The sequence below is a fragment of the Heptranchias perlo genome, unplaced genomic scaffold, assembly GCF_035084215.1.
Source record: "Heptranchias perlo isolate sHepPer1 unplaced genomic scaffold, sHepPer1.hap1 HAP1_SCAFFOLD_70, whole genome shotgun sequence".
Lineage (NCBI taxonomy): Eukaryota > Metazoa > Chordata > Chondrichthyes > Hexanchiformes > Hexanchidae > Heptranchias > Heptranchias perlo.
In genome coordinates, this window is record NW_027139729.1 from 2249281 (window position 1) to 2271481 (window position 22201).

Below are 22201 nucleotides of genomic sequence, written 5' to 3' on the forward strand. Positions count from 1 at the left end.
TCAACAGAAGTCACTGCTTCTCACAGAAATGGGATATTCAGCAATTTTTCAGATTGAACGCATTTACTATCCTGTTCTTGCAGCCATTGGAGTTCCAGGTAAGCCGTTATCTCATCTGTGAATATTGTAAATCGGTGTTAACTGTGCTGCTGTACTTGGTTAATTATTTTTTCTCCCACCATATTTTACACAGCCAGCCGTTCTCTTATTTCAGTTGAATGAAAGATTGTTTAAAGTCTCTGCTCTTTTGGTCTTGTCGGAGCTGCATTATATCTGTAATGAACATTGTATTTCCAAACCTGGCACTGTTACTGAACTCTTCTTTGTACTCAATATACTGTTGATTAATGGTATGTCCTTAACTTCAAAACGTTCAGTCTTGTAACAGCTGAATTATATTTGTTATGATCTTTACATATCCAACACAAGCATTGTTACTGGATTATTCTCTGCACTGAATTTATTGTGGAATAACGGTCCATCCTTCGGTCCTGTAGCAATTGCATTATTTCTGCCGTGAACACTGTTTATCCAACCCTGGCATTGTTACTGGATTATTCTCTGTACTGAATGTATTGGAATCAGGTGTGTGGGTTAAGAGCTGGTATCAGACCATCAGGAACTGGAACAGTTTCATGTTGTGAAATATATTTCCATAAATGTGTTTTCAGTGATTGATAATGAGACAGCTCACGGTCTCAGTGTTACAAGGAGGCAGCGCAATGTCCGCCCTCCTCAATAACATGGTTCAGTTTAACTGGGATTTCAATCCACTTATTGGTTCTCACTGTTATGAAATATTTCGTTATGTGTGTGTCTGTCGCAGCTCCAGAAGTCTGGCTGCTGAACTGAGTTTGTTGCTGATTCTTTCACATCTCATTCTCTGCTTCACTGTGGATGAATTCACTGCAAAATGCAATGTTTTGAGGTTATGTTGTATCAGTTTGAACTTTATCTGTTGGAATCAGGAGACTTTCTATTTATCTGTAGATTATCCGTTGCAGCGGTGATGTTGGCGTTTTGTTGAACAATTCCGCCATCTAACGCTGTACTTTGTAATTACAGGAGAAGGAATTTCAATTCTTGTGAGGTGTGTGTGGAACAGGCATTCGGTTGTGTTTATTCCATGAACTGTAAATGAAGTGAACAGTGTAGGTGAACAGGTGGAGACTTGGATGGTCTGAAGAAACATTCACAGAGGCTTCACCATTTAACAAACTGACACTAAGAATAGGGTCGTTGGAACACGGGGCTGGTGAAAAGAAAGCAGGCGCAGGATATTAGGATTTACTCGGATGTGAAAAGCGGCATTGAGAAAGAGAGTAGAGACACTGCGGAGAGTTGGAGTGGAGAGCTAGAGAACGCGAATTAGATGGAAAAAGAAAGGGAGGGTGAGAAGGAACGAGAGGAATGGAGAGAGACAGAGAGAGATACATGGACAATGAGCGGGAGAGAGATCGAGAGAGACACGCACAGAATGGGACAGAGGGGGAGAGAGAGAGCGACAGCGATGTGAATAATTCACCGGAATGAATTACTGAAACTTGCAGTACAATTATGAAAGTGAAATGTGACTTGAAGGTGTTATCAGGATGTTGTCAGATTGTGAGAGTTTTATTGTACTCTCTCCGGGTGTGTTTATCACTATCAGGTCCTCAGTCTGTTTATGTGAATATTCCGTTCACTTGTTTACTGACTGAATAAATAAACAAAACTGAAATGTATTTTATGAATAAAATCAGTGATTTCTTGATAGCATTGAATTATTAGGATGCTGTATTCTAGAAGCCATGTGTCAGCTTCAAAGAACGAGGTTAATTTAATAATTGCATTTTAATTTAATTTTAATTGAATGTGCGAAGTGAATTTATTGGAAACATTCTGCAACCAATAACCACAAAAATTAAAATTTGAATTTATTAATTGCCTTGTGTTACTGGGACCAATAGATTAGATTTCCTCCAACACTCTGTTGCAGCCTCTCCCAGTGAATCCCAACGTCTCCTCCCGCTTCATTGAATTCTCTGCCTCCTTATTCATTCTTTCATTTGATCCGCTTTCCCAAACCACGTGCTGTGTCTCCCCTCCAGTTCTTCTGTCATTTTCCTTGTCTCCCTCCGAATCTCACTTACTGGCTCGGCCTCCAACAGCCTCTGCCAATCCGATTCGAGGCCTCAAACTCACCGCCATGGATGTCAGTCTTCCGCGTCTTGTGCCAGCCCCTGTCGGCTCTCTTCACCCAGAGCAACAAATCAGCAGCACCTCCCCCTGTCCCATCACCTTCCCGGCTCTCAGTCACTTTCCCGTCCATCTGGAGCCCAAATTCGGATTTAATCTGTTGGATTCACGGTCCGTAAAATCCCTTCTCCCTTCCCCATCGGCTCTGCGCCCTCACTCAGCCCTTCCAGTGGATCCGGTGCTCACTTTATTCACTTTCTGTATCAATTTCCCAATTCATTGTTTATAATTGTGTTTAAAAATATTTCTCTGCCCGAAAGCGCTGCCCAGGTCAGTGAATCAGTTTCCACCGTTTGATGCAGCAAAAAAGCTGGAAATTTCACCCCAGATCCTCTCAAACTGCTGCTTTGTCTCCAGGTCTGATCAGTAATTTCTCTGCTTCCGTTTCTCTCTCTTACAGTTAACTTGGTGGCGATTGTGATCCTGTCCCGAGGAAAGTGCGGACTCTCCAAATGTATCACTCGCTACCTGGTGGGAATGGCGGCGGCCGATCTCCTGGTCATTATCACCGATGTTATATTGAGGGGGATTAGTGACATTTATTTCCCAGTTTCATTCTTGACCATTATCCCCGTGTGCCGTCTTATTGCGGTCCTCATTTTGGCAGTCACAGTGGCTTCTGTCTGGTTTACAGTGGTTTTCACCTTTGATCGATTTGTGGCCATTTCTTGTCAGAAGCTGAAAACAAAATATTGCACCGAGAAAACGGCGGCTGTTGTTATCGGGGTGGTGAGTGCGCTGAGCTGTTTACTGAACATTCCCTGGTACTTTGTAATTGACCCGGAATATATAATGGACAATGTACCCCGGGGTTGTGTCTGGAAACCCACTCTTTTCACTTCATCGGCATGGGCAGCGTTTGACTTGTTTAGTCTTGTGTTAACTCCTTGTCTCCCATTCATTCTGATTTTGCTGTTCAATGTTCTCACCGCCAGGCACATTTTAGCGGCCAGTGGAGTCCGCAAGGGACTCCGGGGCCGCAGCAATGGAGAGAATCACAAGGATCCAGAGATGGAGAACCGAAGGAAATCCATCATTTTACTTTTCAGTATATCAGGCAGTTTTATATTGTTATGGAGCACATTCGTTTTCTATGTTATCTGTCCGCATGTAACAAACGCCCAGTTCTATACGGTCAGTGACATTGAGTCAGCCGGATTCATGCTTCAACTTCTCAGTTCCTGCACCAACACGTGTATTTATGCTGTGACCCAGACTAAATTCAGAGAGGAGCTGAAGAACGGGGTGAAATACCCACTGAATCTAATTGTTACATTAGTTAAATCATAGAAACGTCTGAAGACTTTCCATCCGAAATTAAATAAAAAGTCAATTAGAGTCAATTAGAGTTTCACGTTTGGCGGTGGCCGAAGACGGGCGGTAGCGGATCGGGCGCCCGTTATTCACCGCGCCTGATTTTACTATCTATTGACAACAATGAGTTCACTAAAGTAACTGATATCAATCGAATACTTTAAATAAATTTGGAAAAAAGCAGACAGGAATTATATTTTACCCGACAAATGCGGTATTGTGAAATGATACAAGCTGTGATTCTAACATGAAATTATTTGCTGTTATTAGTTTGGAAATAATATGATTTCAATATTAAATGTTTAATCCTGAAATGAATAAAATCAAATCCTCCTTTTCGATTGATGATTATTTCCCATCATACAGACTGCCCGGTGGGATGGACTGAGGGTGAGCTGTCAGTGTCAGACAGCGTCCTGTTCATTGGGACATTTGTTTTGACCAGAACAGAATAATAATGGACCAACACCCGGACCGTTACTAACTGGTAAAATATTAATGTAATTTCAAACTCCAGTGGGGAGTTCCGGAGATCGTTTCCTCTCTGAGCTGCTGTGCAGCAATGTTTACTCACTGCAGGGAGTTTCATGGGACATGAGGCTGGGCCTGGTTGCACAGATCGATGAGGAAACCTCCTGATACATTTCTGAGACGATCAGGAGGCGGGAGATTTCTCACGGCCTCAACAGGCGAAGGGAAAGCTCTCCTGCTCATCCTTACTCCAAAAAATATAAGTTAAAAATAAACTTCTCAGTGTTCTGGATCACTCAATGCCCATCGATAGGGCGGCTCCTCCTCCCATTCGTCACCAAATTTAAATACTGTCCCGTTTACGTCACAATACTCTGATTTACATATTACACGTGGCCTGACCCGGAAACAGGTGGGTGTTGCTCCGGCCGCTCTTCTCAGGACCCGACCCACGGTGGTGGAGGCAGGAACTCCAACGTTAAAGGGGCGGTAAGTGACCTGACACCATTTACTCGCCTCTACCAACCCATTTCCGCCAGGCGGGGATACTTAAAATCGGCCACACTTTTCGTGACCACCGCCCTAATATCAATCTTCGAAGCCCACAAGTTGGTCCATTGTCTCAAACTGCACCGGTTCACAACACGTGGAGGGAAATTTTCACCATCGCGGGGGGCTGAACTGGTGGAGCGGATCACCCCCCCCTCCCCCCCCCCCCCCCCGCTGAAAGAACCGGCCCGATTTTAATTTCTGCTCCGTCAGTTTACCGCCCAAGCAGTGAAGGTGAAATTACCCCCTACGTCTCTGACCCGAAGCTTCTACAGGTGTGTGAAAGACATCAGACAGTGTTTGCCAAACACTAACATGAATGTGGGCGAATGGATCCATGTATTCGGGCAAAAGGTGATAACCCCCCTCCATAGAGACAGGATCCCTATACCATGGAGTCGAAGAGGGGTGCGCCCCCGACAGCAGTGGGACACACTGAAGCGAGGTGCGGCCTAGGCAAAGGCTCTATGGGGAAAGGCCACTGAGTAAGGCTCTTTCACCTTGTATTGTACATCATGTCTTAGAAAATATATACTGTGTGTTGAATTGTAAAAATTGAATCGTAGTGTGCACGATCTGTATTGATTATTTTGAATTGTAACTGTGATATTTACATTGAACTGTGTGCATCCATAAATTTTATGAAATAAACTATATTTTGAAATACAAAAAAAAAGTTCCGGTCTCACCGTCTCTGTTGTCAGTGGACAGTGAAGAGAGTAAATACTAAAGATGTGGGGAGTAATGGAACGAGTATCTATAGGGACTGTAGGGGAGCAAAGGGGTTTGGTGTCCAGGTACACCAAACAATAAAGGTCTGTTATTATTGGATGGTGAAGAGTGGAAAGCGAGCGCACCATGTACCAAAAATAACATTGAAGATCCCAATTTCTAGGCTGTCATATCGCAATGAATAGAAAGATATGCTGATAGGGTTAGATGAAGAAGGGTGACAGGAGGCTCATGTGGAGCATAATCCCCGGCATGGACCTTCTGCACATTCTATGTAATTCTATTGCTGGCACCAGGTGAGAAATAGGAGAATTTTCCTAATGGTGAGAAATTGGGGACTGTCGAGGAGCAAAGAGGCTTAGGTGTCCAGGTACAGCAATCAAAAAAACTAGTGCACATGCACCAAAAATTATTTTAAATTTCGAGGCTGTCGTATCCCAAGGTACCACTTTCAGCTCTCTGGAATTTGCTGATACAATCAGGCCCCACTGCCTCCCTCGCTGGTCCATTCCATACATCCAGCGCCATCTGCATTAAAAAAAGTTACATTCAAGCATTCTGCTCATCCAATACCCCAGGTAGAGAAGACTAATAGTGCCGGGAGGACCCAGACCATCAGCCTTATGTGAGTTTAGACATTTCTGTTTTAAATTCAGCTTATTGTATTTGCAGTTTTTTTTCCTTTTTTGCTGCATTTCAAATTTTATTTCATTCTTGCACGTTTTGCATTTTGAACAAATTCTCCAAACCCTGTCCGCAGTGAGTGCTGAATCCGGTCACTTTGATTGACAGCTCTCTCCTCCCCCCGTCTCCAGGGCTGACACCTTCCACCACGTGACACTCTGAAGCGTCACACACGTTTGCGCGCTGACGTCACGAGGCGTAGGTGCCGCTCGGGCCAGAGGGATGCCGCGCATGCGCCGCGCGGTTCCTGTGCCGCGTTCCCTCAGCAACAGGCCGGCGCCGGGAAGATGACGGCGGGCGGGCGGTGCTGTGGGCGGGGGCGAGGCCGACAGAGGGAGGGCCCGCACCCGGGAGTGGCCTGAGAGGGGAGGGTGGAGTGACGGGGGAAGTTACTCGGGGCCTCCTGCGGGCCCCGTGAATCTCCACTCTGTCAGCGGCCGGTGTCGAGCTGGGCTCGGGGGGGAGTCACTCTCCCGCCTCCCCGTCAAACGGGCCGTGGGTCGGAGCCCAAAAGTGAGCGAGAATCATACAGCACAGAGAGAGGCCGCTCGGCCCATCGCGCCTGTGCCGGCTCTGTGAAAGAGGCCGCTCGGCCCATCGCGCCTGTGCCGGCTCTGTGAAAGAGGCCGCTCGGCCCATCGCGCCTCTCCTGGCTCTTTGAAAGAGGCCGCTCGGCCCATCGCGCCTGTGCCGGCCCTGTGAAAGAGCGATCCCATTAGTCCCACTCCCCCTGCTCTTTCCCCACAGTCCCGCAAATTTCCGCCCTTCAAGGATTGACCCGATTCCCTTTTGAAAGTTATTATTGAATCTGCTCCCACCGCCCTTTCAGGCAGTGAATTCCAGATCAGAACAACTCGCTGCCTAAAAACATTCTCCTCATCTCCCTCTGGCTCTTTTCCCAATTCCCTTCAATCTGTGTCCTCTGGTTACCGACCCTCCCGCCTGTGGCAACAGTTTCTCCCCATCGACTCCATCAAAACCCCTCCTCATTTTCAACCCCTCTATTAAATCTCCCCTTAACCGTCTCTGCTCCAAGGAGAACAATCCCAGCTTCTCCAGTCTCTCCCGGTAACTGAAGTCCCTCATCCCCGGTACCATTCTGGTAAATCTCCCCTGAACCTTCTCTGCTCCAAAGAGAGTAATCGCAGCTTCTCTATTCTCTCCACATAATTATTATTATTTATTAAGTGGGTTGTGCTGGGTATCTGGAAGCTGTAATTCGGTGAGTAGAAAGCAGTGGGAGGATAAGTCTGCAGATTGATTTTGGGAGATGGTGAAGACGGCGATCGTGGATTCAGACAAAGGAGGGAGGTCGTCTTTGAGACCGTCCGTGCTCTGTTGTAAGATCTCACTGTGTGTGTCTTGTTCCAAAAGTTCCCATTTGTACCTGTGACCTGACTGGCGAAGTCTGCGAACTCGACTGCTGCTGTGAACCTGACTGTTCCTCCGCGGACATCAGTGTCTTCCCCACTTGTCTGCCGGGCAGTGAACCGTAAGTTTCTGTTCGTGTGTTACTACATTGGCTCCCGATCCGACAAAGGCTCGATTTTAAGACACTCATCCTCGTATTCAAATCCCTCCATGGTCCTCGCCCCCTCCCTATCTCTGTAACCTCCTCCAACCGAATTAATCTCCACCGACAACCCCATGTCACTCCACCCGATCATGGAATCTACCCCACCCATTTATCTCCGCGCACAGCCCATATACACTCGACGCACAGTCAGTGCTGGAACACTCAGTCTTGTTATACACACAGTCAGTGCTGGGACACTCTGTCCTGTTAAACACACAGTCAGTGCTGGGACACTCAGTTCTGTTATACACATTGTCAGTGCTGGGACACTCATGTCTGTTATACACACAGTCAGTGCTGGGACACTCAGTCCTGTTATACACACAGTCAGTGCTGGGACAATCAGTCCTGTTATACAGTCAGGGCTGGGCCATTCAGTCCTGTTATACACACACTCAGCGCTGAAACACTCAGTCCTGTTATACACAGTCATATAAATAAATAACTGGAAAAAAAGAATGAAATCTCCAGGACCTGATGGTTCCCACCTCACGGTATTAAAGGAAACGGGTGGGGAAATTGCAGATGCATTAGTCATATTTTCCCATAGCTCTCTAGACTGAGGAATTGTGCTTTTGGATATGAAATTTGAAAATGTCACTCCGTTATTTAAGAAAGGAGGGAGGGAGAAACCAAGAAAATATAGACCTGTCAGTTTAAAGTCAGTTGTTGGGAAATTACTGAAATCTATCATCAGAAACAAAATGAGCTGTTCAAAGAGAGTGAAGATGGATTGTGAAGGGCAGCTCATGTCTGAGTAATCTAGTTGAACGTTCTGAGCTCACTAACAAGGTGGACAGGGGATTGAATATGGATGTTGTCTATATGGACTTCCAGAAAGCATTTGATAAGGTTCAGCACAAGAGATGAATGAATAAAAGTGCACAAAATTGAAAGTTGCTTTGTGACTTGGGTTGGAATTGGTTGGGTGGTCGGAGAAGAGAGTAGGGATAAAGGGAATGTTCTTTGATTGGCGAATTTTAAAAATCGTATCCCCAGGGATCTGTACTCAGCTTTTCACCATATTTACCAATAACTTGGATGAAGGAATAGAGAGTTGTAGATCCAAGTTTCCAGGTGACACTAAGTTAGGAGGCACAGGAAGTGCTGTAGATGGGAGCAGGAAGTTACAAAGAGACAGTTTAAGTGAATGGACAAACTGTGGCAGATCGAGTACAATGTGGGGAAGTGTGAGATCATTCACGTTGGATGCAAAAAGGAAACATTGGAGTATTTTCTTAAAGTGAGAGACTGGGAACGGTGCAGAAGCAAAGGGATTTGGGTGTCCATGTACACAAATCACTAAAAGCTCGGGCACAGATAAAAAATCACAGACTAATGGAATGTTGGCCTTTATCTCGAGGACTGGAATACAAAGGGGAGGAAGTGATGCTTCGGAACAAGAGGGCATAAGCTTAAATCAAGGGTAGTGGAAATCTGCTCAGGCTGATTGAAGTGGACCCTGTGATATAATAGAATATTCTGTCCTGTCAGAGTTGGACATCTTGTAGATCCATCTTTTAAAAAGGTGGAGGAACTCAGTTCAAAGATGGATTCCACTCACTTCATCATAAGTCCTCAATCACCTTGTCTTATCATCGAGCTATCAAGGACTAGAAAAACTGTGTTTGAAAGAAAGCTGATTTATTTGACACTTGTACAGAATTCTGATACTGCAGTCCAGTGAAATGGATTATTAACATCAGAAACAGCCCCCAACTGCCAGAATGAACACGGTTTACTCCTGAATGCGATTAACAGCAGTGATAACAGCAGAATCCAACCAATGCAGTCACATGTGAACTCGCTGGTGTATTAGTAGGCTGGTTGACAGAGTGAATCCCTTCCCACACACAGAGCAGGTGAACGGCCTCTCCCCAGTGTGAATACGTTGATGTCTCAGTACATCCCTTGTTCTTTTAAAGCTCTTCTCACAGTCAGAACATTGAAAGGGTCTTTTATCAGTGTGAACATGTTGATGTTCACTGAGGTAGGATGAACGAGTGAATCCCTTCCCACACACGGAGCAGGTGAACAGCCTCTCCCCATTGTGAATATGTTGGTGTGTTTGCAGGTTGGATGACTGACTGAATCTCTTCCCACACTCAGTGCAGGTGAACGGCCTCTCCCCAGTGTGAGTACGTTGGTGTGTCAGTAGATCCTTTTTTCTTTTAAAGCTCTTCTCACAGTCAGAACATTTAAAAGGTCTTTTATCAGTGTGAACAAGTTGATGTGTCAGAAGGCTGGATGAATGAGTGAATCCCTTCCCACACACGGAGCAGGTGAACGGCCTCTCCCCAGTGTGAATTCGCTGGTGTCTCAACCGGTGGGATGATCGAGTGAATCCCTTCCCACACACGGAGCAGGTGAACGGCCTCTCCCCAGTGTGAACTCGCTGGTGTATCAGGAGGCTGGATGACTGAGTGAATCCCTTCCCACACACGGAGCAGGTGAACGGCCTCTCCCCAGTGTGAGTGCGTTGGTGTTTCAGCAGATCACTTTTTCTTTTAAAGCTCTTCTCACAGTCAGAACATTTGAAAAGTCTCTTATCAGTGTGAACAAGCTGATGTTCAATAAGGCTGGATGACTGAGTGAATCCCTTCCCACACACGGAGCAGGTGAACGGCCTCTCCCCAGTGTGAACTCGCTGGTGTGTCAGCAGGTTGGATGACTGAGTGAATCCCTTCCCACACTCATTGCAGGTGAACGGCCTCTCCCCAGTGTGAGTGCGTTGGAGTTTCAGCAGCTCATTTCTGCTTTTTAAACTCTTGTCACAGTCAAAATATTTAAGAGGTCTCTTATCAGTGTGAACAAGTTGATGTTCAATGAGGCTGGACGAGAGAGTGAATCTCATCCCACACATGGAGCAGGTGAATGGCCTCTCCCCAGTGTGAACTCGCTGGTGCGCCTGCAGGTGGGATGACTGAGTGAATCCCTTCCCACACACGGAGCAGGTGAACGGCCTCTCCCCAGTGTGTCTGCGTCGATGAGTTTCCAGCTGGGACGGGTAATTGAATCCCTTCCCACAGTCCCCACATTTCCACGGTTTCTCCATCCTACGGGTGTCCTTGTGTCTCTCCAGGTTGGACGATCAGTTGAAGCCTCGTTCACACACAGAACATGTGTCCGGTTTCTCCCCGCTGTGAATGGTGCGATGTTTTTACAGGTTGTGGAACTGGTTAAAGCTCTTTCCACAATCAGTGCACTGGAGTTTACAAAAGTCCTCACTGTGAATACAGGATAGAAATTCAGAACAGGCAATTCTAGTTTCTATGGAACATTCTTCCTGCTCATTCCCCCAGACTGTAAATCCCCGTCTCACACACTCACCCTCCTCCCTCTGCTGGAACCCAAACCCATCACACCATCTCCAACATTTGGGTTGGGTTGGAGGCCTTGAATCTGAGTTGGGAAATATAATTGGAGAAACATGATTCAATTTAGAAACTAAACTATTCAAAATCAAAGAACATGGATTATTGTAATTAATATAGTCCTTTCACGCCTAGTGGGAAAGAAGTGATGTCTGGGCTGCGGATGAGTGTTTGCGCCCGGTTACACAGCGTGTCCCTCTCTCTCCGCTTCAAATTCGCTTCCTTTGGCTCACGGCCTCATTCACGCATCCAGCTGACTACAGCCCTTTAAAGCTCGACTGGAGTCATCCTTTGTTTATTGACGTGACCCATTGCCACCCACCTTGCCTTGCAGCATCATCCCTTTTTTTGCTTTATCACTCCTGCCCTCCACCCGATCACAGACCTTCCCTTTTGTTCTTTCCCTCCCCGCCCCCTCTTTCCCTGCCTCTCTACTTGCTCAAAAACTGTTAATTCTTTCACTTCTTCAAGTTCTGACAAAACCTTAACACTAATCTGAAACGTTAACTCTGTTTCATTCTCCGCGTGATGCTGCCTGACTTGCTGAGGATTTCCAGCATTTTCTCTTTATGTTTCACATTTCCAGCATCCGCAGTCTTTTGCTTTTGATTGGTAAACCTCGCCCTTTGACACCCCATCACAGAAATATCGGCAAGAGGGTTTTACAATGGCGATAATCTTACCCAAAATGCCCCGCGCGGTAGAATACGGTCTATCTCAATTCGAAGGGGAGCAGCGCGCAGCCGCGGGAAGGGCCCATGGCCAGAGCATGCGCGGTGCTGGTCGGAGACAGTGAGCGGGGCCAAGCGGAGTCTCAGCAACACCGAGTGCGGCTCAGAACCCGAATCAGAGCCGGGGGGCCCGGCGGACGGGCGGCCCGGGTGCCCTTCGCACCATTAAACCCCTCACCCAGCGCCTCCCTCGTCCCACCCGCCGCTTCCCGGTTTCTTCTCCTGTTTCCACCGAGTCCGACTCGCGACAAACTGCAGGACCGAAGCGCTCCCAGAATGCAGGGCGGGCCTGGGGAGCATGCGCAGTCTGATCGCGAAATCAGCGCCTTGGAGAGATGGACGGGTTTCTGGGGCGCGGGGGATTGTGGGGCCTCCGGCCGCCATTAGTCACCGGGAGTCGGTCAGTGTTTTTTTGCCGGCGTCGCGCACAGAAGCGTTTCTCGAAATACGGACTGAGGAATTGAGGGTCGGTTTGCTGAACAGACACTGACCGTACAATGTGGAACAGTGTTTCACAAACATTTTTCCTCGTGACCCAGTGGAAGGAAAACACTTCCCCCAGGGATCCAAAACAATAATATCTTCCGGCTGGAGTTTTCATCAAATCCCAATAAAGGTCAGTCCATGCTCTTCACTTCATTTCAAGTAATAACTAAAATTAGACATCGACGTTACTTGAAAAACATTTGAAATATTGTGTCAATTTGGTAAATAAAAGTTCAGGTTGAGTTTCACTTACTTGATGTGACGGATGTGTCTGCCTGTTGTTTATGATCTCGTTCCAATCTGGATCACAAGATGAAAGTGCTCCACGCATATCAGGCACGGTTGAGTCGGTTTCTTTCTCTTGTTTTTAACCTTCTCAAAGTCGAAAATCCCAGTTCGCAGATGTAGGTTTTTGTGAACGACAGGAACAACAGAACACTAATCTTACTTACAGTGGATAATCTTTGAAAGCACTGATCCAAAAATAAGACAAACTGAATGACTTGAGGCGTGTTTTCAGTGCGCTGTCACAGGTGAGTCGCACCAGCCCGTTTTCTTGATCAGGCATCAAATTTAGCTTCATTATAGATTCAGGATTTTCGAAAGCAAAAGGATCTTTCACCCAACGCTTTTCCATCGAATTTTCAAATCCCTCTGCAGGGAAGTAGTGACTAAAATGGTCAGACAGAGCAGCGAAATGTAACTGTATGACACAGTTCATTTCATTCCCTTTATCTTGGTCGATACAGTTCTCTCCACCCCAGAGGGTTGTGGATGTTCAGTCGTTTAGTGTATTCAAGATTGAGTTTGATAGATTTTTGGACAAGACAATCAAGGGATATGGGGATCGGGCAGTTAAGAGCAGATGATCTATTGAATGGCGGAGCAGGCTCGAAGGGCCGTAAGGCCTACTCCTGCTCATATTCCTTATGTTCTTATCCTGCCAGAGGTGCGGTGCCCAGAACCGAACACAATACTCTAAATAAGCTCTAACCAGAGCTCTGAATAACTGTGACATAACTTCCACTCATTTTTATTTCCTGTCCCTTGAAAGAAACATCAAAATACCATTACCATTTAAACTTATTTTTGCACCTTTGAGTGAATTCTGTACTTGGTTTCATTAACCCTCTGCTCATCCACAGTTCCTAGTTTCTTGCCCTTTAGAAAATACTCTGATCGATCTTTTTATGGTCCAAAGTGGATGACCTCACACTTCCCCACGTTGAACTCCATCTGCCACAGTTTTGCCCACTCACTGAATCTATCAATGTCCCTTTGCAACTTTCTGCTCCCATCTATAATGCTTACTGTGCCTCACAACTTAGTGTCATCAGCACACTTGGATATAAGGCTCTCTACATAAGAATATAAGAAATAGGAGCAGGAGTAGGCCATACGATACGCGAGCCTGCTCCGCCATTCAATCAGATCATGGCTGATCTTCGACCTCAACTCCACTTTCTCGCCCCATCCCCATACACCTTGATGCCATTAGCCTCCAAAAATCTATCGATCTCAGCTTTCAATATATTCAACGACTGAGCATCCACAGCCCTCTGGGGGAAGAATTCCAAAGATTCACAACCCTTTGAGTGAAGATTTTTTTCCTCATGTCGATGCTAAATGGCCGACCCCTGATCTTGATACTCTGACCTCAAGTTCTTGACTCTCCAGCCAGGGGAATCAGCCTCTCCGCATCTACCCTGTCGAGCTGTCTAAAAAATTGACACGTTTCAATGCGATCATCTCTCATTCTTCTAAACTCCAGAAATATCGGCCAATTTTACACAATATCTCCTCATTGTACAATTGCAGCAAGTCCTTATTACTCTTATATTGCAACACCGTTGCAATAAAAGCTAACATATCATTTGCCTTCCTCACTCTCGTTCGACCCTTGGTGGCTCACTATTTCCAGTATATTTGTCATCTATTCCTTCTATAGGAAAAATAAATTAATTTTGAAAACATTTTGCTGTAATTATACCAGTTTATGTTTTGGAAACAATATCCAGCTGAACTGCAACAAATTCGATGGCAAACTTAATGATGGAAATAATTTAATAAGAATACTGAAATGCGATGGCCGGGAATCGAACCCGGGTCAATTGCTTGGAAGGCAGCTATGCTCACCACTATACCACCATCGCTGACAATCAGGGATGATCAAATTGCTCTCAAACATCAGACCCTGAACAGACACTGCAGGCTGTTGGATTTTGTCCTTCATTGAAACTGGTTTCTGACGGATCCTTTCTCGCTCTGTTGCAGTTCCCGTTTCCGCCCAGTAGATGTCGCCAACCCCCAATCAATGGAAATTACACAACAGCCAGTAATTCTTCACCTGATATCGGACTGAAGAGACAGTCGATACCTGCAATACTTGACCGGCTGGAAATACATTTTGCCGCAGCTCACATCAGCCATTGAGTAAAGTTAGATAATTACATTAAATCATTATGGAGACCTGACTACCAGCTGGGCACGAATGGCAGCTTCATATTCAAGTCTATAAGATCGTTAGAAAGGACAGAGAAATAGGGAAAGGAGGAGGAGCAGCAATATTACTAAAGGACAATATTACAGCAGTTCAAAGATAGAATATCAGTGAGGGTGAGCGGGCAGTGTAAACACTCTGAGAGAGACCCAAGGAGAGCAAGGTTCATGTAGTTGATGCAATATATTTGGATTTTCCGAAGGCCTTCGATAAGGCAATGCATTGTACACTCATGGCTAAGTTCAGAGCACGTGGGTTCAGGGACAGGTGATAGAATGGTTTGCAAGCTGGCAACAAAACAGAAAACAGAGAATAGAGGTTAAGGGTAGTTACTCAGATTGTCAAAAAGGTGGGAAGCGGAGTTCCACAGGGATCGGTGTTAGGACCACCGTTCACAATTTACATGAACAATTCGGGACTCGAGAATCGGAAGTACAATTTCAAAATTTGTGGACGACAACAAATTGGGCGATGTAGTTAATACAAAGGAAGAATGCATCAAAATGCAAGAGGACATTAATAAAGTTGCAGAATGAAGAATAAGGAGGTCACACACTGCTTGGATAATAAGAGTCGAAACGGGCTAGAGTAGCAAATGGATCTCGTGGTACAGATATAAAAAATACTGAAAGTAGCGACGCAAGTTAATAAGGTCACAAAAAGGCAAATCAAACACTGAGATTCATTCTAGAGAGATAGAATTGAAAATCAAAGAAGTTATGTTAAAATAGTATGGAACTTTGGTTCGACCACACTTGGAGTACTGTGCACAGTTCTGGTCTCCATATTATATAAAGGACTTAGAAGGTGCAAAAAAGATTCTCATGATACGAGAAATGAGAGGATATTCTTATTGGGAAATGCTGAACAGACTGGGGGTCTTTTCACTCGAAAAGAGAAGGCTGAGGGGTGACTTGATAGAGGTCTTATGATAGGGTTTCATAGGGTAGACATAGAGAAAATGTTTCCACTTGTGGGGAGTCCAAAACTAAAGGTAATAAATATAAAATAGTCGCTAATAAATCCAATAGGGAATTCAGGAGAAACTGCTTTACCCAAAGAGTGGTTAGAATGTGGAAAATGCTACCACAAGGAGCAGCTCAGGCAAATAGCACAGGTGCATTTAAGGGGAAGCTAGAGAAACACATGAGGAAGGAAGGAATCGAAGGGTATTCTGATAGAGTTAGATGAAGTAGGGAGGGAGCAGCCTCGTGTGGAGCATAAACGGCAACACAGACCAGTTGGGCCGAATGGCCTGTTTCTGTGCTGTAGTTTCGATGTAACTCGATGTAAAGGCTCTTTTCAGAGCCACCCACTGTATCTGTGAAAGGGCTGGTTACTGTCTGAAGGGAGACGCTGATATCATGCTACCAGCGTGGCTTTGAGCTGCTTTATTCTCGTTGTAGCCGAGATGAGGTATTAATGGGACTGGAGTCAGGGCACCGACCACAGTCCGGTAATTTAAATGGTGACTTATGGACCCCAGTCCACACATCACCAGATTTCTTGTGTTTATTTGAAATACTTGCCATGCTGGGCTCGTAAAGCATCACCAGAACTGCTCGACTAACCTTTCTACATCTGTGGGATTCAGCGCTTCGCTCCCTTTCTGTTCTATTTTGTTAGATTATTTACATAACGCATTAAACACACTGGGGAATCATTGAAATGTAACTCTGCACAGAAACAAATAACAGTGAATTGCCTGGTGCTCAGGAGATCAGAAACATTACTCGCCTTTCGTCTTGTTGACTAATGAACCGAGTTTAGAGTCCAGCTATCCGCTTTGGTTCCATATGGGGGATTGAACAGAGAGGGAGGGAGCGGAGGAGACAGTGAAAAACAGAGCAGAGAGCGGCCTCTGATCTTCCAGCTCCACCTCCAGCTTTCTCCATCCGCCAATTTCAAACCGTTTATCGATAATAGAACCGAAACACAGCGCTCCGCACAAACCCTTACAGACTCGGGCTTCATATTCAAAGATTTCCAGAAATCCGGAGCTTTTAAATAAGCCCCGTTGCAATTAACAGTCAGTAATATTCCTGCCGAAATACAGTCCCTTCGTTAACAAGTCAACCCGCCTCCTTCCATTTCAGTCCCAGACCCGATTCTATCTCCCCACACATTCCCTCCCAGACGGGTTCAGCAGTTCACAAACACTTTATTCCAGCTGATGTTGAGAATCTCATCTGTTGGGGTTTGAGTTATGACGCGGAGTTTCTCCACCAGTGTTACCTTCTCACAGAGACACTTGCCCTCAATCTGTGAAAAGATGATGACCTTGAACTGGGACTGGAGCCGAACACATCCCCAGTTACAGTGAGGCCCGGCCCGGACATCCCATTCCCTCTGTTTTATATCAGACAATATCACACCTTCATGTCCAGCATTAGAGAAAGACAAACATACACTGTCAGTCTTACACTTCCTATCAGTGTGTTCATCTCCAGCACCAGAAAGCGAGATAAAGCGAGACAGATACGGTGAGAGATAGCGCGGAGAGACACAGTGCCAGAGTATCAGTTGCAGACTGAGCTGCAAAGCCAAGTGTTATCCAGAAAGATCCCATTGGAGAGACAAAAGATGCAATCTCATCTCTCACTGATATTGGACCAGAGGCAGACACACTATTAATCCCACCCTCAGTTCAGAGAGTGAAAAAACAATGGGCCACATTTGACTCTCTCTTGCCTGTTGTACTATATTCTGTTTTGCAGCAGAGGGACGTTCGGTATTACTCTCAGTCATCGAGAGTATCACTCTGATTAAATTAATCTGGGACTTCTGCTATCGGATATTAATCCTACATGGTCCCGACAAACACACCGACTCACTCTTTCCTCCATGTTTTCCAGGATTGGTTTGAGAAATCCTTCCTCCAGTTTCTTCCTCACGCGTCAGTTTTATCAGTAAAGAGTCCAAGAATGAACAGAGCCCATTGGCTCATTTCAGAGCCGCCCACTTTATCACTGAAAGGCTCTTTACCATCAAAAGATACCGAGAGAAACAGCAGGGATGGAAACATCTAGTTTAATAGTTAGAGATTGTAAAGTCAGTCTGGATTCCAGCGTTAGGCACTGGTGGAATCCCATCTGTTTCCCATTCTGGTGCCTGTTCCTGCACTGCCTGTGGACCCCATTCCCTCTGACCTTTCCCCCAGACCCACTTCCTTTGCTCAGACTCTGAAAAATTCCAATTGGGGAAAGTTTCCATCGATTTTTGTATTGGGAATTCAACCAGATATCTGCGCATGCGTGACTCAGCCCCGCCCCCAGCGCTGGTTGTTGGTGAGCAGAAGAGCGCATGCGCGCTCCCCTCCCCCAGCTCGGCCTGTGGGCGCCATTCCCTCAGTGAGCGGAAGAAGATGGTTTAAAACAGCCGGGAATGGAGAGATCACGGCCCCCGGGGGAAGGGAGCAAAGAGCAGCCTCGTTACAGCAGCTCATCGCTTCGGGACCGTGTCCGCAGATGGGCTCAGAGATCGGCATTGAGTCCGGGGGAAGGTCAGGGGGAGTCCGGGGGCTGTTTGTAAGAGGCGGAGTGGATCAGGAACTGGTCCCGGAACATGGAGTGAGCGGGGGAAGGGAGAGGTCATTCTCGGGCTGTGTGTGTCCAGGGTGTGTCCAGGGTAAGGGGGACAGAATGGGAAGAACGTGCTATTTAAAATCATTGCTGCTTTCTCTCCCCAAACCAGTAGTGAATGTTCCTGGTTTAGTTCCAGTCTCACCCTGTTACTGGACAGTGAACAGTCAGGATGTGGGGAGTTATACAAGCAGTTTTGATTGCAGGCATCAGGTGTGAAGTGTGAAGGACACAATTTAAACAGCGGTTGTTTGCTTTCATTTGAACGGTTTGTCCCATGGGAGAGGAGATTAGAAACCTGACCTGTACAAAGGTCCCTGCCCCATCGGGTAGTCCCATTCATGGATCAGTGGAGGGGATGTCACTAAATTGTTTTAAAATCGCCCAACACACCTGGTGTGCAGAAGCTGAGTGCTGCAGTACTGCAGTGTAGTCAGACACTGACACCGCTTGTATCACTGGTTTTCATTTGTGGATATTCAAAATAATTATTCACAGATATTAAACTGATCACTTCTGTATTTTCGACCTCACCTGTTCTTGAGTTACAAGATATATGTTTCTTTCTACAGTCAAACCCTTGAAGGAGCCAGAATGAATGTGAAGTTTCCTCCATCCGAGGCAAAGGAACAGTGCAGCCAGCTCCTTCTCACACAGTAAGTACATTATCACTCACAGAGCACAGAGACACAGACAGATCATCAGCTCCACAGTCTCAGACAGCAGAAGTATTCAGTCCCACACTGATCCCAAGTTCCAGAGACACATTTTCAATCCAACAGTCAAACAGAGCAGGTGAGGCAGACACTGTTCCATTTCTCCCGAACTCTGTCCCGCTGACAGGTGGATACAAAAATCCCAGTCCAAAGTCATGCTTTCAGATTGTCAATTTCGAAAAAGGAAAACTTTCGCCATGAATTAAATCCCAGATACCCCAAGATTCCAATTGTATGCAAGCCCAAAACTCTCTCACACACACACGTGAGTTTAATACATGAAGTATCCATTCGAATTGTGTACCATTCGAATACAAATTGCAAGTCCAAAACTCATGTGCAGTATCAGATTGAGAAATGCTGTGACTGTAACCTGAGAAACACATTAGATACCAGTTTATAATAAACTCATAGTATGAGATTTAAAGATAAAGTATCAATTCTGTGAGCACACATTACACACGAGTCCAAAAATCTTATAATAAAACTTAAAGATGCAGTATCAATTCCTTCAGTGCAGACTGATCTAAACATTAAATACCAATTCAAAAATGTCACCATATCAGGTTGAAAGATATATTATCATTCACAACAATACTGACAGAGATACAGATTTAATAGTCGTCCAAAATCATACAAATTATCTGATTAAAACCTCCAGCATCAAATCCTAAAGTGTATCCATATTTACCAATTAAATAATGAGAAAAACTACTTTAACATTAAGATATTAAAGCTACAGTATTGAATACCATAATGTAATCTGAGAGAATAATGATGGACAGATACAGAATGAATCTCACACTCAGATACAGTACAGAGACACACAAACACAGAATGAATCTCACACTCACATACCGTACCAGAGACTGACAGATGCAGAAGGAATCCCAAGCACACATACAGTACGAGAGGTTGCCAGACACAGAGTGAATCCCACACTCAATTATGGAACCAGAGATGACAGAAACAGAATGAATCCCAAACGGGCTGACAGTACCAAGGACTGACAGATACTGAGTTCATCCCACACTCACATGCAATACCAAGGACTGACAGATATGAGATCATCCCATACTCTCATAAAGCACCAGAGACTGACAGATGCAGAAAGAATCCAACACTCACATACAGTACCAGAGACTGACCAATACAGAATGAATCCCTCACTCACAACCAGTACTAGATGCTGACAGATACAGAATGAATCCCACAGTCACAAAGAGAATCAGGAACTGACAGTCACAGAATGAATCTCACAATCACACTACTGCAGACTGAGTTACATTTTACATACCAGTTCAAAGATATCATCGTGTCAGATTGAAAGATATAGTATAAATTCCATTAGTGCAGACTGAGCTACATATTAGATATATTAGTAAATACTCATAGAGTATTATACTGAAATAAACATTATCAATACCATTGTTTCAGACTGAGCTACACATTACATACGAGTCCAAAAACCTCATAAATGATCAGACTGGAAGATACCGTATCAATTCTATTAGCACTGCCTGACCTGTACATTACATACCAGACTGAAAATCCCATACAATATTAGACTGAAAGATACATTATCAATTCCATCAGTGCAGACTGAGCCACACATAATATAGCAGTCCAAGAATCTCATACCCTATCAGACTCAAAGATACAATATCAATTCCATAGCACGTACTGAGCTCCATGTTACTCACCAGTCCAAAAATCACAGAGAATATCAGATCGAAAGATTCAGTCTCACTTCCATTATTGAAGACTGAGCTACACATCTCATTCCAGTCCAAAAATCTCATACAGTGTCAGACTGATAGATACAGTATTAATTCCTTTCGTGCAGGCTGAGCTACATATTACATACCAGTGCATAAATCTCATACAATAACAGATTGAGATGCAGAATTAATCCCATTATTGCAGACTGAGCTAAACATTACATACCAATCCAATAATTTCACTGTGAACAGATTGAAAGGTACATAATCTCTTAACTCTATTGTGAATGATAAAAATGTAATACTGCTCCAAAGCTCACACATGTTTGATTAAAGAAAATCGAAAAGTGTATCTATATTTACAAATTAAACACGAGATGAAGAACTGTATATAAATTAAAGTATTAAAGATACAGTTTCAAATTCGATACTGTAAACTGAAATAAGAATACAGAATGAATTCAGACTTGCACATTGTCTCAGAGACTGAATTACAGAATGAATCCCACACTCAGATAATGCAGCAGAGAATGGCAGATCCAGAATGAATCCCACACTCACACACGGTACCAGAGACTGACAGATAATGAATCCCACACTCACACACAGGAGCAGAGACTGACAGATACGGAATGAATCCCACACTCACTCACAGTACCTGAGACTGACAGATACGGATTGATTCCCACACTCACACACAGGAGCAGAGACTGACAGATACAGAATGAATCCCACACTCACACACAGTGCCTGATACCTGCAGATACAGAATGAATCCCACACTCACACACAGAGCAGAGACTGACAGATACAGAATGAATCCCACACTCAAACACAGAGCAGAGACTGACAGATACAGAATGAATCCCACACTCACACACAGTACCAGAGACTGACAGACACAGAATGAATCCCACACTCACACACAGTACCAGAGACTGACAGATACAGAATGAATCCCACACACACACAGTAACAGAGACTGACAGATACAGAATGAATCCCACACTCACAGACTGTACTGGAGACTACAGATACAGTATGAATGTCACAGTCACATTACTACAGACTGAGTTACACTTTACAGACCAGTCCAAAGATCTCATTGTGGCAGATTGAAAGATACAGTATCAATTCTGTTGGTGCAGACTGAGCTACATATTAGATATATTGGTAAATACTCGTGTGATACTGAAATAAACATTATCAATACCATTGGTACAGACTGAGCTATACATTACATACGAGTCCAAAATTCACAAATGACCAGACTGGAAGATATAATTTAAATTCTATTAGCACCGCCTGAGCTCAACATTATATATCAGTCCAACAATCTCATACAATTTTAGACTGAAAGATACAGAATCGATTCAATTAGTGCAGACTGAGCCACACATTATCTTGCAGTCCAAGAATCTCATCCCGTATCAGACTCAAAGATACAATATCAATTCCATTAACACAGACTGATCTATATGTTACTCATCAGTCCAAAAATTTCATACAGTATCAGACTGATAGATAC

At 44.8% G+C, this 22201-nt stretch overlaps 1 protein-coding gene and 1 non-coding gene across 2 annotated transcripts in view; both read right to left on the minus strand.

Annotated features, from left to right (window-relative positions):
- Nucleotides 1-2790: 2790 nt before the first annotated feature.
- The window catches only part of LOC137318364 (histone H2A-like), a 38069-nt gene continuing 18658 nt past the window's right edge, over nt 2791-22201 (minus strand). The window contains exon 3 of the mRNA XM_067981250.1: nt 2791-2916. Coding sequence (XP_067837351.1) covers nt 2791-2916 — 126 coding nt within the window. The remainder of the gene's footprint in view (nt 2917-22201) is intronic.
- trnag-ucc (transfer RNA glycine (anticodon UCC)) lies at nt 14237-14308 on the minus strand. The gene has a single exon. It is a non-coding gene; the product is annotated as a tRNA-Gly (tRNA).